This window comes from Mirounga angustirostris, unplaced genomic scaffold (assembly GCF_029215605.1).
Source record: "Mirounga angustirostris isolate CCGP_5_RB_7025 unplaced genomic scaffold, mMirAng1.0.hap1 SCAF_4, whole genome shotgun sequence".
NCBI lineage: Eukaryota > Metazoa > Chordata > Mammalia > Carnivora > Phocidae > Mirounga > Mirounga angustirostris.
This window is the reverse complement of record NW_026991712.1, coordinates 182,416,934-182,433,974: the sequence shown is the minus strand read 5'-3', so window position 1 is coordinate 182,433,974 and position 17,041 is coordinate 182,416,934. Positions and strand designations below refer to the sequence as shown.

At 46.7% G+C, this 17,041-nt stretch overlaps 1 protein-coding gene across 3 annotated transcripts in view; it reads left to right on the top strand.

Annotated features, from left to right (window-relative positions):
- PEX14 (peroxisomal biogenesis factor 14) overlaps positions 1–17,041 on the top strand; it is a 139,200-nt gene that overhangs the window by 107,260 nt on the left and 14,899 nt on the right. For 2 of the 3 annotated variants that reach the window (XM_064589943.1, XM_045898721.3), the window contains exon 4: positions 4,525–4,653. The exons of the other annotated variant lie outside the window; for it this stretch is intronic. In XM_064589943.1, the coding sequence (XP_064446013.1) occupies positions 4,525–4,653 (129 nt within the window). The remainder of the gene's footprint in view (positions 1–4,524; positions 4,654–17,041) is intronic. 3 annotated transcript variants of the gene reach the window in all.

Sequence of the window (17,041 nt, the reverse complement as noted above, 5' to 3'; positions counted from 1 at the left end):
CCGTGGGAATGGACCTGCAGCGTCGAGCTCCCAGGTCCCAGGTCCCAGCTGCAGCTCACAAAGTCAACCAGTTTGGTTTTGTTTGCATTTGAATCGAAACCTTTAGAAAAAGAAAACAAATCTGTGTATCTTCTAGGGGATACAAACAAGCAGGTGTGGCAGCCCCGAGGCCGTTCACTTCAGTTGCCCACAGCAGTAACAAGGGGCTTTATTAATCAATAGCTTGTAACTTGCTTGCTCTGTTCTTTTAAAAGAATCCCACCCTGGGGAAAGTGTTGGAAAAGAAATCTTCCGGGCGGCTTCTGCACTGGGGCCACAGCTGTCTCCTTGTAAAGGGCACTGGTTCTGGAAGTAGATTCCGGAGAACTGAGAGAACAAGGAGACCACCCTGATTCCGGGTGCTCGGGACCTTCGTTTGCACTGTGTGAATTGAGAGCTCTCACTTTTGCCAGTCAGGCACCTGTGGTCCTTTTTTTTTTGGTCCTTTTTAAAGTATTTATTTGAGAGAGAGAGAATGAGCGGGGGTAGGGGCAGAGGAAGAAGCAGATTCCCCGCTGAGTAGGGAGTTGGACGTGGGGCTCCATCCCAGGACCCTGGGATCATGACTTGAGCTGAAGGCAGCCGCTTAATCGACTGAGACACCCAGGCTCCTCCAGGCACCTGTGATCTTAAAGGTGAAATGACACTGCCTCTCAGAGACAGGTGTTTTGGCCTCCTCATATTGGACAGGTGCCCTCGCTCCTTTCTCCTCCTCTTGGCTAAAGCTAGTGAGTGGATGGAATAACTTTCTTAGTTTTACTCTCCGTCAGTGATAACGTTTTAGTTGTCACAGACCAAGGCAGGTAGCTCTTGGAATTGGCAAGTGGCAGAGGTTGACGTTCCCGAAAGCATCTAGATGCAAAGTGCTATCGCATAATGCAAACTGATACCCCAACTGAAAGAAACTCTTGGGCTTTATTGAAATTGGCTAATTCTTCCAAAGGTGGTGACTAAAGGAAGACTCCATGGCAGGAGGTTGGCCTGCCACAGGATGGCAACACCCTTTGCCCCCGTCTCTGCTCTGCTCAGCCCTTGCTTGGTCCCTCTGCGGTTAGATTATTCCTTGCAGATAGCAATCAACTGGAAGGAAGTGTGTGTGTCTAATTTGCATGAGATTATTTAAAACAACAACAACAAAAAAGGTCTGCATTAGTCAGGGTGATGGTAAACAACGCAAAGAGATGCCTTTTATGATATAGCCTATGCCTCAGCTTTCACAGCCAAATATAATTCACTTCCAATTGGCGGTTTCCTTTATTATTCCTTTTAACCTTTGGGATTCTGCAAGGTCTCAGTCTAAGCTCTCTGCCGTCTGTGGGGGGGAGGGGAGGGGAAGGAAGCCTGGATGTCCTGTGTGTGGGTCCTGTGGCTGTCCCTCTTCCCTGCCTTGGTCAGTTCAGCAGCAGGAGCTCATGACTGCGTAGGTAACTGTTGTGTTCTGAAGGAGATGACACCCCTTCCCGCTGAGTCTCCATGAGTCCCAGATGAATCAACCTGAGTTGAGAGAACACTGAATCTGGCTGGCCAGTGCACCCCTTGCTGGGGGCGCTCTGAGGAAGAGGGCTCTCAGGTCTGTGAGAGGCCTTTGGATTTATTGGGGGTTAGAATATTAGAATGAGACGGGGACACTACCCTTGTCATTTTGGAGTGGTTCAAAAAGTTGTCCCGGTGTCACTTGCAGATAGGATCCGGGTGTTCGGTTTCTGTGCTGTTTTGGTCTGGCCCCCAAACGCCACTCGTCAGCCCTCACCTGTAGATGTGGTGCCAGCTGGGGCTGAGAGAGACCATTTAGTGCTTCTCTCAACCTCTCACAAGCTTGAAGACTTAAGACGTGATTTCAGAATCTGCCATTTGTTGTTTCTGTGCTAGAGGGGCAGTCACCAGGTGGCAGATGGAGAGCCGTGGGTTGTCGAGCAGGCAGCACCATGCCCTGCCTCGTGGGATCTGAGGCATGTTTTCACCTTCCTCGGGCCTTAGTTGTTGTTGTTCTTTATCTGTTAAATGAACGCAGTGCCTGGGATCATGGTCCAGCTATGAAATTATATTATTCACTGAGATCATGAAAATGCTTTTTTTTTTTTACAAGAAGAAAAGTGATTCATTTTATGTAACTAAATCAAAATCCTGACTCTCCAGAGGACTGGGGATATCAGAATTCCAGCCAATGTAAATTTAGAGCATCAAATGATAAGGTCTCTGAAAAACAAGAGCTTGGAAGGAAGTGCTGATGCCCTTTAAACCACGGCCTCAGTAGTGGGCTCGGCTGCAATAATGCAAGGAACATGTTTTATTAGGAAAATAGGCTTCGTAAAAGCTCCGGGCCAGAGGGCAGAGCAGCGGGCAGGGAGTGCTGTCCCTTTAACCAGCTCCGGCTCTCAGGGCCGCGGCTCAGCCCGTGACTTACTGTATATTTCCCCAGCGTTAAACATTATCGTACTTGTTTATATTTGAAAGAGCCAAAAGGGAAAATGAGAAAGCAACTGAATGCTCCTTTTGGGAAAATTATCCTCATTTGCAGCCAGCGGCTGACAAGGCACACGAAGCGCCAGGTTTATGAAAGCCCGTGGTGTACCAGGGACCATCCGCGCCTGCTGACGCCGCACGTGCGCCTGCTTCTCGCGCGGCGGATGACGAACTGGTTAAAACCGGGTCTTCCCTGGGAGAGCTCGGAAAGGGGCTCCCCTTCCTCTTCGGAAGGTGACTAGCTGGCACTCCCAAGCTGGGTGGAGCCCGAGAGGCACACGCTCGGGGTACCTGTCCGTCTGTCCTGCCCGTTTCTCTCGGGAGGCCTTTGGGGCAAGCTGGGGAATTTGGGAGGAGGAACGGCCCAGTACAGCCCCGCATACTCAAGAGGTAGCTTTTGTATTTGAAGGTGCTTGGCACCAGCCTTTCCATCTGCCCCGCTGGTGCACTGAGAGTGGGGTGCGTTGGGGCCCCCCCGCAGCAGCAGTCAGGCTTCACTGAGGGGCAGCCTTGCCCACCGCTGGCTGGCTCCCCTGTGTGCGGAGGGGGCAGGGGCAGGGCTGCGGTTTCAGAGGGGGGACCGCCCGCATCTGCTCAGCGTAGGGAGGGGAGTGGAGGGTCCAGGGCCTTCCAGAGTAGTGCAGGCCTTCTCCCTGACCGCTTGGTGGTGGGGCCTGAAAAGGGACAGAGGCGCCGCACCAGCTACACGCCAGTGTGGTGCGGGGCGGTGCTGTGCTCCGGAGCAGTAACGCGCCCCATCTGTTAGCCCCTTGGCACAGAGCGGGCGGCCCCGTGCTCCGGAAGATGCTGATCCTCAGAAGCTCCTTGAACCTCATCTACCCCCAGGGGCAAATACGCGGTGCCATGGGCCTCTAATGGAGAGCTGCCGACCAGATGGGGAAAAGCCCTCGGCCCTCATTTAAAGGCTCTGCGTGGTGGCTGCACTGGATACTGGGATTCCTGGAACAGCACGGGCTGGCCGGAGGGGTCTCTGCAGACTTAGCAGTGACCTCCCCACTGCCAATCCCACTGTCGGCGGCCCGAGCACTCTTGTACCCACTGTACCCACTTCTCGGACCGGCCCTGCGGGCAAGTCTTTCTCACACCTGTGCGCCACACCTTGTCCCTGTTCTTCGGGTTGGTTGGCATCCTCGTCCTCTTCCCACAGGGCCAGCGTCCCCAATGGGCTGCAGCCGTGTGCCCACTGGAAATGGGGTCTCCTCGGGCCCTCGCCCGCCTGTTACTCTCCCATGGGCAAATCCTCTCCTCGCGCTGCAGCCACTGCAGATGGCGCCCTGCTCTTCCGGGCTGTCCTGAGCGCAGTGCGCTCTAGTGTGGGGAGGATTGAAACAAAGGGAAGCAGAAAAGCTCGCCAAAGGCGATACCGGCAGCCTATGCTAGGCTGGAGCAATAACCATCTGAAAGTTTGGGCCTGGCCTTGTTTTGATCTGTTTTCTTGTTTTATTTTCTTCTTTACATTCTATATCCCATTCATACTAATCACAGTCAGTCCTGATTTTTCTTTTTATTTCTGCATTTGTCATAAAATAAAGCAAATTATTCCCGTCTTCGGAAACGATCGAGACTAATTAGTCGTCTCACCCAATAATTAGTTTTTTGTTTCCCTGTCTGTTTTCATGCATTATTGTTAGTTTTTCCCCCTCTTTTTTTAACACCATTACAGATTAAAATGAGTCACATTTGCAGTTGATGGTATCTGTTTTCGGGGGAAGAATGGAGAATTGCAGTACGGAGCAACTTCAAAAGCAGCAATAAACTCAAGGATAAATTAAGGAAATTGAATGAGCCACATTTGGAAGCAGTGTGGAGGCTAATATTCTGTCGCTTAAGGTTAAATTGCAACTGAGAGAGGTTCCTGAGAATCCGAAATCGGGGAGGAAACTTACCAGGATGCTAGGCACTCTGTGGGCTCTCAGGGTCTTTTCTCAATGAAGATTTCGATGCGGCCAGGGACAGTGGCAAAAGGTATTCACCTGCACTTATGTCCTCTTCTCCCCCCAGGGCTGACAGATGAAGAGATTGATTTGGCTTTCCAGCAGTCAGGCACAGCTGCTGATGAGCCTTCGTCCTTGGGCCCAGCCACACAGGTGGTTCCTGTCCAGCCCCCTCACCTCATTTCTCAGCCGTACAGTAAGTCACCCGTTCAAACTCCTGCTTTAACCTTGCCTGGGGTTCAGGATTCTGGCCAAAGAGCAGTGCCTTCCATCTCCCAGACTCAGCAAGCGGGGAGAAACCGGGATTAGTAGACAGCTCTTGGGTTTTTCCAAAAGAATGTGCCACACCCAAATCCTCTCCTAGACAAACTTTTAAGTATGTGACAAAGGTTTAAGAAGAGATGAGAGGGACCAGAATAAATGAGTGTATTGTGTTGTTTGAAATATTTTGGTTACAAGTAAGAATCTATAAAAGTATTTCTTGGTTCTGTTTCTGTTTTCTTACATCATGCTTTTGCATGTCACTCTTTCATGAAGAACATGAACATCTGATTCATGACTTCATTCTCGTTTGCTCACTGAAATGACTCCTCTCCTAATTTTATTTTTTAAAGTTAATATTAGTAGATTTGGGGTGGCCTCTCCCGTTGCCCTTCTCCCCTTCCTTCCTTTTCCTTCTTTTCCTTCTTTTCTTCCTTGTCCTGGCTATACCATGTATGTTTATGTGGTGACAGTCTGTTAGAGAATTTCAGATTAAATGTAAAGCTCCTTTTTTGAATTAGCTTTTAATTATTACATGAGAACAGGACCCATGTTGTTTTTAAGTGAAGCTGTTTGAGGAATAACGGTTCTTCAAACTAGTAATAAATGTACAGTCTCCAAAATACAACCAGAACCCCTTCTTTAAGTCACTTATAAAAAGTTTAAAAAGATTAAAATTCACTTCGAAGTGATGGAAAATAGCTCAAGTTTCATTTCTTTAACATAACTCAGCCTTGGATCTGTTGTCTTTCAAAATGCCTTTTCTGTAATTGTCTTCATTTTAATTGTCTTAGAAGTTTTTTTTTTTTCAAAACATGTTAATTTAAAACAGTGTTAGATGTCAGATTTTGGAAGGCATAACAAAATGCTAGGCTTGTTTTGACCCCCACCACGTGGTCTGGAGCTACCTTCTGGCTCTTGCTTTGCTGTCGTCCTCACTGGCTTAGACAGTGCGGGGGGCCGGGAGGTGGGTTATGGTGTCACAGATGTCAGTTAGATATCTCCTTTCTTTTGCTTTCTGGATAAGGTTGAATGGGTGAGGCCAGGTGGCACAAATTCAAGTTCACCTCGTCCGTGGTCACCTTGTCTCACAAACCGCTGGTGTCCCCTGATCTCTGAGACCCAAGAAATGGTGCTCAGCGGTAAGCCTTGTATTGGAGCTACTGAGTCAGTAGCTACAGCTTGTCAGGCTGGGACTCACATCTCCTTCCTGGCCGGCATTCTTTCCGATCCATTGTGTTTGTTTTGGGTCACTAAACATACTCTCCGGGTTTCCTTCTATCCAAAGGCTAGGTCTCCACACTTTTTCTTTAGTTGTGTCCCTGGGCCCAGCCATTTAATGGGATTTGTTGAGGACAGGCAGTGGCAGCTGGGGTGCAGAATTTTCTAAGACGCACATCTGTTCTATTCCAGCTGTTTCCTCCATGGCTTAAAACCAAACAGGTCTCTCGGCTATTTGGAAACTTCTTGCTCAGAACAGATTGTTCTGGTTGGTCAAAAAGTTGGCCTAAAACATCACGCGCGTGCCTACTTTTGGTAGGCGCAAAGGGTTAAACTGTTGGTCTTTCTGAAAGAGGTGAAAGAAGGGGGGGGGAGGGGGACAGTGCCGTCATCTAGATTCTTCTGTCCAGGTCTCTCTGAGAAGAAGCATAGCACGTTTCGGTATTTAGGTAGGAGTATTTTTAAGAGTCTCCCAGCCCTAAAAATAAAATACATCTTCTTAGAGACAGACTCCTTCCTGCTTTGACGCTAGTATAAAAACAATGGTCATGGCAATTTTAAATCCTTGAAGTTTCTACTTGTCATTGTTGAGCTTCATTCCTCTTGTACTGTTACACTGCTCCTTTCAGCTCCGGGGGTGACTCTACCTCTTCACTTCTGTACTTTTGCCAAGAGGTGTCAAAACTGCTCAAAAAAAAAAAAAAGAAAAAAGAAAAAAAAAAGCTTGATTTTGATTAATATAGAGAAACAAGACTTTGCCTGACTGATAATAAAACTGATAAATGACATTTGAATTACTTGTAGCGGTAATTTATTACATAAAATATCTTTTATTTGACATGCGATTAGTTGCTGGAAGCATCACTCAATCTGACTAGTTTAAACATGCTCTGAAATGAACCCCAGTAAAAACCAGGGCTGTCTGCTGCTGGCATTATGAAATATACTAATCCTGGAGTGGGGAAAAAATCTGACTTTAAATATTTAAATGATTAATTGGGTTTATATATTTTTTTTACCTTTCTAACCCCCTTAATTACAAGCAAACTCAGGGGAGTTTCTGAACTAGGTGTGCAATCTGCATGCTTATCACTGAGGCATTGTCTGCGTCCTGGGAGGGATTTATGGCCTCCACTCATGTGTGTTCTTGCCCATTTTACATCTAGAGCCCTTTCCTTCCCATGTCTTGGCTCTTTAAGGACAGATACTCCTTCTCTGAACCCAAGCCTAGAAGATGGGATTCTCTGGGCTCAGCCCCAGATGCTCACATCTCAGGGAGGGGTAAGCTTTTTCAGGACACTAACCGCCACCCCGCCACCATGGAGCCCGGTGCTCTTGGATTATCACCTCTGGACTCGCCAGCCCTTCTGCTTTGGTGGGAGATGTCCCACTCTGTGCCTCTTTTGGTATCTCTGCTCTTTGGTGAATGTGTTTGACCTTGAGATGGTAGTAAATGCCTGTGTCAGCAAAGAGAACTTAGACACCTGCCAGAAAGGTACCAGGTCAATCCATCCGTGTTTATTAAGCATCTACTTACTGTGTGCTTAGTACAGTATCGTCAGAGATACAAAACGTGATCCTTAAAAATCTTACAGGCTCTCTGGGAGAGAAAAGATAAACTCTTAAGAAAAGGATAATAATATAAGACATTGTGATTTAATGCCAAAATTAATTATACAGACAAGAAATTCCATAAGAATACAGAAAAGAGAAAAATTAATGTGGGCTAGAGAAGTCGGAGAAGGCTTTGTGAAAGCTGTAGGAGGTTGACACTGAGGGGAAGCTTGATGTCACCTGGTGTGAGAATAAACCAGTGTTGTCAGGGCTCAGAGGAAAGTCAGGCTGGGATTCGAGAGGAAATCTGACGTTCTCTGCTTCTCGTTTTGCTTTCTTTTTGTTCGACTTTAATCCGGAATCAGTATGTGTGTATACCCGCAGCACCTACCCAGTCCTGAACATAAAGTTCTGATAAATGCTTGCTTGATCGATTTGTTCCAAGCTGATTTTTCTTATTTCCTCCCAAAGCAAGGTAGCTTTGGGATTTAGGGCCATTATAAATTTTGTAGGATAATATTTTTTTGTTAGGCTTAAATATTTTCCCTCACTGTCTTTGGTACCTAACTTAGGTCTTTCAAAGATTGACCTGGGGGCGCCTGGGTGGCTCAGTCGGTTAAGCGACTGCCTTCGGCTCAGGTCATGATCCTGGAGTCCCGGGATCGAGTCCCGCATCGGGCTCCCTGCTCAGCGGGGAGTCTGCTTCTCCCTCTGACCCTCCCCCCTCTCATGCTCTCTCTATCTCATTCTCTCTCTCGAATAAATAAATAAATAAATCTTAAAAAAAAAAAAAAAAAGATTGACCTGTATAGCTTCAGTTGGGATGTACATGTGTGAGGTTATTGAAAGGCTTTGACGTTTGATTAGAAATCCTGAGAGTGTGGGTTCTTTCTCACTCTGCTTCTTCATAGCCCTGTTGAGCAACATATACTTACCCGTGGTTATCTTCATTCACTGAGCAAGCATTTATTTTATTCCTGCTATGGGCCAGGCACTGTGCTAGACCCCGGTGGTGAAAAGATTAATAAAGCCTAGTTGCTCTCTCCAGTTTTTCCTGTTGAGTAGGAAAGGCAGTTAAGCAAATAGCGGTGCCTGTGAAGTAGGTCCAGGTGAAGCCCGTGGCCCGGACGAGGCAAAGGGGCACATCAGACAGTAGGAGATGTTTAACTGGGCTGGGGGGGGTGTGGACATGGTCAGCTCATTGACCGACCAAGATGGACGAGAGCAACCAGGCTAAGGCAAAGGCATATGGACATGACACCATGCAATGTTCAGTGGCTGGAGCCTGGGATGGCAGGGCCAGAAGAGAGGCCTGGAGAGGGAGGTGGCAGCCAGGCTGTCACCCTAATGGAGGACAGTTAAAAGCACATTGATTTTTTTTACTTCAAAATGTGTCATCTAATCATTTTTGAGGCTGTATTACCTATTTGACCATATTATTCTTAGACTAATATTAAAATTATTTGTATCATCTGAGAAGATGCTGCATGGAGAGGTGGGGAAGATGTTCTAGGAGTGTGTGAGGCAGCTGTCCCGGATGCTCTGCCCGGAGTGCCTTCCGCTCTTCTTTGCCCGGCCAGCTCGTTGCTGTCCCTCAGGGTTGGGGACAGCCGTCAGCTCCTCCCAGGACTGTCCCAGATGCCTCCGTTCCAGTGGGACGGAGGCTCTCCTTGGCCTGCCCAGTCCCCTGTTTGCTGCCATACTACCGTTAAATGTTTATTCACTTGTCTTTTCTATTACATTGGAATTCCTTGAATTAGAGGCTTTTTTTTTTTTTTTAATCTATAACCCAAGGCTCTGACTTAGCAGGTGCTCTAGAAATGCTTGTTGAATGGATAGATGGTGGTGGAAATGTGCTTGGGAATTGAAAGGCTGTCCTGTAATACCACCATCCAGGGGGAGCTTCCCAGGGAGCCAGTGAGTGGGGCCTCCTGTGTGCTCGGCCACGCAGGCTCTCGGAGCGGACAGGCCTTGCCTTCAGAAGGCCACCATTTGACCATTTAGAGGGAAGCCCAGTGCTTGGGGGAGTACAGTGAAGACTAACCCATGCCATCGTGCTTGGCGTGATGGTGAGAGCTTTTAGAATTAATGAAGGCAGATCTCACTTTTTACTTACAAAGAAGTTACTGGTTTATATATTGAAGAAAACATTTCTCTAATTTTTAGGAAATTGTATTTTTTCTTTTGTCCATGTGACTGGTTTAGAATAGTAGCTTTTCAAGAGCTAGCACACTCTCTCTTTTGTTTGCTTTGTGCTGCTCCCATTGTGGTGCTCTGTGGGTGCCGCATAAGTGCCATTTGTAGATACTGAGGAGGGCAAGTGTCCCAGGAAAGAACCAAGTGAAGAAATCCATTCTGTAGGTTTCTTAGGCCACTGAAAGAGTCTTTGGTGTTGGTGGTAGGTAGGGTTATATCTTTGCCCACAGTGCAGCCTGTGTTCATTTTATAAGATTCCCCAACAAATAACGGAAAACCCAAAATAAGAGTAGCTTAAACGAGATGGAAGAATATTTCTCAGTTCTGTAAACATGGGCAGTCGGGGCTCTATGCTCTGCATCCCTGATACCTGGCTAGCACCCATCCTGTGCTCCGGTGTGACTGCCTCGGCTCCAGCTGTCCCATCTGCTGTCCAACCAGCAAGAGGAGGGACAGGAGGGAGAAGGACCAGCCTTCTAAGGACACCTCCTGACAATTGCCCGCATCACTTTCACTTTCTGCCCCCTGGCTGGAACTCCGTCACACGGCCACACCCGTCTGCACAGGAGGCTGAGAAGTGCAGTTCTTGTCCTGGTGGAGCATGTTCCCAGCTTTTCATATCCCACAGAAGGTTTGAGTTGGAATAAACACTAACTTCAGGATGATAGCTTCCCTTGGGTGGAGAGGAACACATGGCTAGTTTCAGCGGTATTTGGAAAGATCTAGCTGGTACAGTAGGTGGGTTTAGGATTACTAATTTTATTATCATGCTTTATAATTTATATAAATGTTATATTCTTTTGTATGTGTCAGAAATTGCAGGGGATACTTTAAAAAGTTGAATTTGAATTCTCAGGTCTTGCTTTTCCCCTTGGTGTCAGCTGCTAACTGAGCAGAGAGAGAACCTAGAGCCCACACTGCTGGGTATTGTTCTCAATCACTACTGGCTCCCTTTACCTTTTCTCTTTGTTTTAAAAATTCTGAGTTTTTTTTTTTTTTTTCCTAAATCGACTTTATTAAGGTATAATTTACCTAAAATAAAACACACCTATTTTATTTGTATGATTTTGAGTTTTGGCAGGTGTACACTCCCATGTGGGCATCACCACATTGTAGAACATTTGCAGTACCCTAGAATGTTCCCTTGTGCCCTTTCCCAGCCAGCCTGACTCTGGGGCAACCCTGGTCTGCCTTCTGTTGCTTCTGACTAGACTTCTCTTTCCTGGGTTTTATATAAATGGAATCATACAGTATGTACTCTCTCTTGTCTGGTCTTATGCTCAGCATAATGTTTTTGAGCTTTATCCGAGTCGCTGTGCATAGCAGGGGTTCCTTCCTTTTGATTACTGAGCGGTATTCCATGGTAGAGATGTACCACATTTGTCCGTTCACCGGTGGAGGGGCTGTGGGCTGTTTCCAGTTCTGAGCTAGGACGCTCGAAGCTCTTGTGAATGTTCGTGTACAAGTCTGTATGTTTTTGTACCTCTTGGGTAAATGCCTGGGATTGGAGTTGCTGGCTCATATGTTAAGTGCATATCTATCACGATAAGAAACTGCCAAACTGGTTTTCAAAGCAGTCGCACCATTTCACATCCCCATCAACAACGTGTGAGAGTCGTGGTCGCCGCTGTTGGTGTTCTCGGTCTTTTTTAATGCCAGCAATTTTCATGCGTATAGTGGTACCTTATAGTGGTTTGAGTTTACATTTCCAGGATGGCTAATCATGTTGAGCGTCATTTTACATGCTTTTTGTGCATTTGCATACACCTTCTTTTGTGAAGTGGCTGTTCCCATCTTTTGCCTATTTTTAATTGTCTTCTTGAGTTGGAAGAGTTCTTTACGTCTTCTGGATTCATGTGCTTTGTCAGATGTGTGTTTGTTAGTATTTCCTCCTGGCCCGTGGCTACCTTTTTCTTTTCCTTGACATTGCCTTTTTACAAAAGATTTTAAAATTGATGATGTCCATTTATCTTTGGGTTTCTTTTTTTTGGTTTTTTGTTTTCGTTTTTGTTTTTACAGTTTTTGGTTTCGGTGTCCTATCTGGGTTTCTTTTTTTGTTTTTTGTTTGGTTTGGTTTTGGTTTTTGTTTTTACAACTTATGGTTTTGGTGTCCTGTCTGTGAAGACTTTACTTCCCCCAAGGTTAGAGAGGTTTTCTACTTTTTTCTTCTAGAAGTTTTAGAGTGCTTTAATGTTGAGATCTGTGATTCATTTTTAGTTAATTTTTGTGTATGGTGCAATGTGGAGGTCAAGGTTCAGTTTTGCTTGTCTGGATGTCCATTTGTGCCAGCACTATATGTACAAAAGATTATCCGATCCCCGTTGAATTACCTGTCTTTCTATCAAAAATCAATTGTTTATATAAATATATGCATGGCTCTGTTTCTAGACTCTTTAAAGAAATTTTTTTTAAACAAAGCTACTGAAGTACATTTTACATATCTTAACACTCACCCGTTTCAAATGTACAGTTCCTGACTTTCAGTATCTTCTTGAGTGATGCACTTACAATCAGTGTTAGCACTTTCATTACCCCAAATAAGATGCTCTGTGCCCATTTACTGAGAATCTCACCTCCCACCCAGGCAAGCACTAATCTACTTTGTCACTATAAATTTACCTTTTCTGGACATTTCAGGTAAATGGAATCATACTATAGGTGGTCCCTTGTGCCTGCCTTCTTTCAGCAGGCACAGTATTTTTTAAGTTCTTCCATGTGGTGACATATAGCAGCACTTCCTTTTTATTGCCGAAGAGCCCCCATTGTATGGGCATACCATCTTGTGTCCAGCAGGTCACCAGCTGACAGACATTTAGATTTTCTCTAGTTTTGGTTGACCTGAATCACACTGCTAAGAACATTTGTGTGCAAATCTGATGTGGATGTATGTTTTTAGTCCTCTTGCGTAGACCTCTAGGAGTTAAATTTCTAGGTCATATGGCAGTTATATTTCTGGATTTTTCTTAATTTTTCTTTCCAGTCAGCTTTTTTGAAGTATAAGTTATACACAGTAAGATTAATCAGTTTTTAGGGGCAACTGGGTGACTCAGTTGGTTAAGCGTCTGCCTTTGGCTCAGGTCATGATCTCCGGGTCCTGGGATCGAGCGCTGTGTTGGCCTCCCTGCTCAGCAGGGAATCTGCTTCTCCCTCTCCCCCAGCCCCTCCCCTGCTTGTGTGCATGTGCACGCTTTCTCCTTCTCCCCCCGCCAATTAAATAAATAAATCTTTAAAAAAAGAATCAATTTTAAGTGTATAGTTCGGTGAGTTCACAAACTGTAACTCATGTAACCAACACTACAGTTACAATATAGAAAATTCCCACAACCCCAGAAAGTGTCTTTGTGCCCCTTGCACCAGTCCTCTTCTCAACATCAGGTTCCTTTCAACCAGCAATCTACTTTGGATCACGGAAGTTCCGCCTTTCAGAACTTTTCATGTAAACGGCATCATGTAGCATGTAGTCTTTTGTGTCTGGTTTCTTTACCGACGAACATAATTCTTTTAGATGGATCCATGTTGAGATATATATACCGTCCATATTACACGTGTAACACACACACACACAAATACACGTTTCTGTGACATATCCCCCTCCTCCACATTGCTTTAAAAATATAAAAACTATTCTGAACTCACAGCTAAATAAAAGCAGGCCGAGGTGGGGCTTAGCCAAGTGGGCATAGTTTGCTAACTCCTGTTACTCCACTCTTTGGATATACCACAATTTGTCCACTGACCATTGATAGTTGTTTGGGTTTCCAGTTTGGGGCTCTTATGAATAATGCTGCCGTGAACATTCGTGTGCAAGTGCAAGCCTTTGTGTGCATGTATGCTTCCTTCTCTCTTAGTTTCATACCTGGGAGTAGATTGCCTTAGCCACACGTTAGGTGTATGTTTGACTTTGTAAGAAATTGGTTGCACCATTTTACATTCCCATCAGCAATGTAGGAGAATTTCAGTTGCTCCACATCCTTATCTGCACTTGGTATTCTCAGTTTTTAAGTTTAGCCATTCTAGAAATGTGTATGTAATCATTGTACTTTTAATTTGTATCTCTCTAATGACTCTCTAATATTTTCATGTGCTTATTGGCCATGCATAGGTCTTTCATGGAGCATCTCTTCCAATCTTCTCACACTTTTTTCTAAATCGTGTCATTTTATTGAGTTGTATGGATGTAGCTCTTTATCAAATAATATGTTTTGCAGATATTCCCTTCCCCCTCCGACGACTTGCCTTTTTGTTTTCTTGGCAGTGTCTTTTGAAAAGCCCCAGTTTAAGCTTTTGATCATGTCCATTTTATTCTTTTTTTCCCCCTTTTATGGCTCATTCTTTTTGAATTTTAAGATGTCTTTGCCCACCCCAAAGATTTTCTTCTCTGTTTTCTGTTTTCTTGCGGCATCTTTAGAGTTTTGCTTTTTGGCTTCAGCGTGTGGTCCGTTTTGGGTTCATGCTTGTGTATGACACAAGGTGAGGGTCAAGATTCAGTTTCTTCCCCCTGTGGCTCTCCACTTGTCCCAGCACAGTTGTTATACAGATTATCCTTTCCCCATAGAATCACCTGGGCCTCTTCATCAAAAAAAATCCCTTGAGTGCATAAGCCTGGGCCTATTCCTGGGCTCTTCTGAGTTCTTACAGTTTAATTAGAGCTCGTATATTTTAATCTGTGAGTGAGGATATAGATATGACTGTCCGTGTCCTTCCTGCCTGAAGATGACACTGACGATAGCATAGCAGCCCGTGAGAAGTGGAAGGATTGTCTTTCACAGGATGTTCATGTGAAGACAGGCTTGAATTTTCAGATGTGACCGCTGTGGGGTGACAATGTATCTGTGCCTCAAGCTGCCCAGGTGCTTCGGTTCAGAGCAGAGCTGTTGTGTTTCTAGTTGCTGCTCTCTGGTTGGTGTGTCCTTCCAGCTGCCAGCCACACTCAGCCGTGTGCCTCAGTGGGCCCCCACACAGCGGCCGGGCCCCTGCAACCCCGCCCGTAATAACCCTTAGCAGGTCGCCGGGCCGTGTGCCGCTAGCCCCGCCACTCTGCTGTAACAAGCATGGGGTTGGCACACCGGCTGGATTCCAGGACCTCACTGTGGAAGAGCCTGTCTTACTCAATTTTCAGGGCGGCTTGTTGGGATGATTTGAGCAGCTAGACAGGGCACCGTGTGGCGTCATAGCCCCAGCCCCGTGGAGGGGACCTTGCCCTGCGCTCAAGCTGTCGGCCTCCCCAAGGACTTGATAGTTTCTCCCCGTCGTTAGCAAGCGCCTCAGAGTGTCTCAGCAGGATGATTCTGTGACGTTTCCAGCTCTGTACTGTTGATGACCCGTTACTGGATTGTGGATTGTGGGATTTCCACGGTATCAGTGAGTTGAGGTTCATGACTTGGTGACTTCAAGTTCAACATTGCTGTGTTGTGTGTGGGATTCCCAGCCCCACACGTGTTATTTGACGTTTGTTCTCGCCTGCTAGGTGAGAATGTCTTGGTCAGTGGAGGTTTGACTAAAGGAATGGAGTCAGGTTGGTTTAGTTGTGTTCACGGAATGGTTAAGGAGTCACAGGGATGCATCTCTCCTGCCCCTGACAGGGCCACCGTATGCTTTGGATTCGCCTTTGGGCAGGAGAACCTCCGTGGAGACTGTCCGAGCTCAGGCTAATTGACAGAGTCCTTTGGGAGGTGAAAGAGGGCGTTGAGTTTCGAAGAGCCCTGTGCTCTTCTCCCTGCAGTGATTTGTCCTCAGACCTCGTTGCTGCCTGAGGCATCGGGGCAGTGCCAGCATGCTGGGCTGTGCGGGGGGACACCTGCTGCCACCACTGACCGTCTCTTCAGTCTTCGTGAGACGCCAGTGATGGGGTCTTGGTAAAGTTCTGGGCCATTCAGCTCGTTAGCTGGTCGGGCATGTTGGGGAAGTGCTGTGGACCATTTGAATCTGAGTGACAGTAAACAGATCATTGTTCCTCCGTTCTTCCAACGTAGCAAAGCTCTGCCACCTTCAGTCAAGTGGCCTGTGCTTGATGAGAAGAGAAAAACGTCCTTGGGAGCCATTGTGTTGGTGGTGTGGAACCAGGATCTCTGATCTCAGGCTTCGTGTCTGCTTTGTACGCAGGCAGGCATCTGCTTCCAGACTGGAGGCTCTGAAGCTTTTAAAAAGCTCGTTCATTCCACTCCCCTTTCTTCCGAGTGAGAGCAGAAAAGTGACTGACCCCATTTTCTGCCCTTGCCTGTAAAATTCTGGACCTTCGGGGAGCGTGGGGACCCGGTGCCCTGCTCTCCATGCCCTCGTGGGGGTCTGCACTGGCTTTGGGGTAGATTGGGCCTAGGGTGGGCGGCAGAGAGGACTCCACGTGGCCACGGCTGGGGCTTTGAGCCAGTTTGGGATCACGCCGAGTGCTTTCTCAGTAGCCCTGGTCTGTTACCCTTTGAAAGGTGTGCGGTGGGTCAGAGTTCCCTCCATCTTAGTTTCTCTCTTTTTTCATTTTGCCACAAGACAGAATTGTATCACACATCTCCAAAACGAGTAAAATGGCATTTCAGCTTCTTGTCTTTATAGACTCTCTGAACTTTAAGAAAGATCATTCTGGTCCCTTTTCATTAATAATGAAAACCAAGGGGCAATAAAATGTTCTTAACGCGAGCATGTCAGGAACGAGTCGCGGTGCGGGGGCTGAAGGGTGCGGCCGGCAGGGAGCCACAGGTGTTGCTTGGTGCTTGAGAGGTCAGAGCTCTGGAAAGGCGGCTGCAGCTGTCGCGGGGGTTCTGCTTCGTGGACCCTTGAACTGTCAGCACCTGTTCAGCCTTCCGGCTCCAGTGCCCAGAATGAGAGGCTGCGCTTCTCAAGACAGCATACGTTTGCAGGAAAGAAGAAGCCAGGCAAACTTTGGGTTCTGGTCCAGTTCCTTGCCCAGGTGTAGCTGTTCTTGCAAGGTACTGAGTGGGGATTTGCGAAGTCAGTGGTGAATACAGTATTCTGGACATGTGCCTATCTTGAAGGTGCTCTCTCTGAGGACTTTGACAGCGCAGATGGATGCTCTGGGTGTGGACGAAAGCCCTCCTGACCAGTGACTCTCTTGAAGAGTGATAAGGTGACTCTGTCTCCACTTTTCTTCCTAAAAATGAGCTTGTGCTGGATGTTGGATGTTGCATCCAGGCACTCAGAGCAGAGTGGGCTTGGAATGAGACAAATGAGAAGGTTGCCCGGAACTCAGAGCCTCCTGGCTCCTCCAGGCCAGGGTGAAAGGTCCATCTATGTCAGTGGTCTCAGAGCTTTTGATTTAATGAGCTGCAGCTGCTTAGCCACGTAGACGCCTGTTGGACGGGGATGTTCACTACGGCAGAGCAGCAGGACTCCTTTCTTTC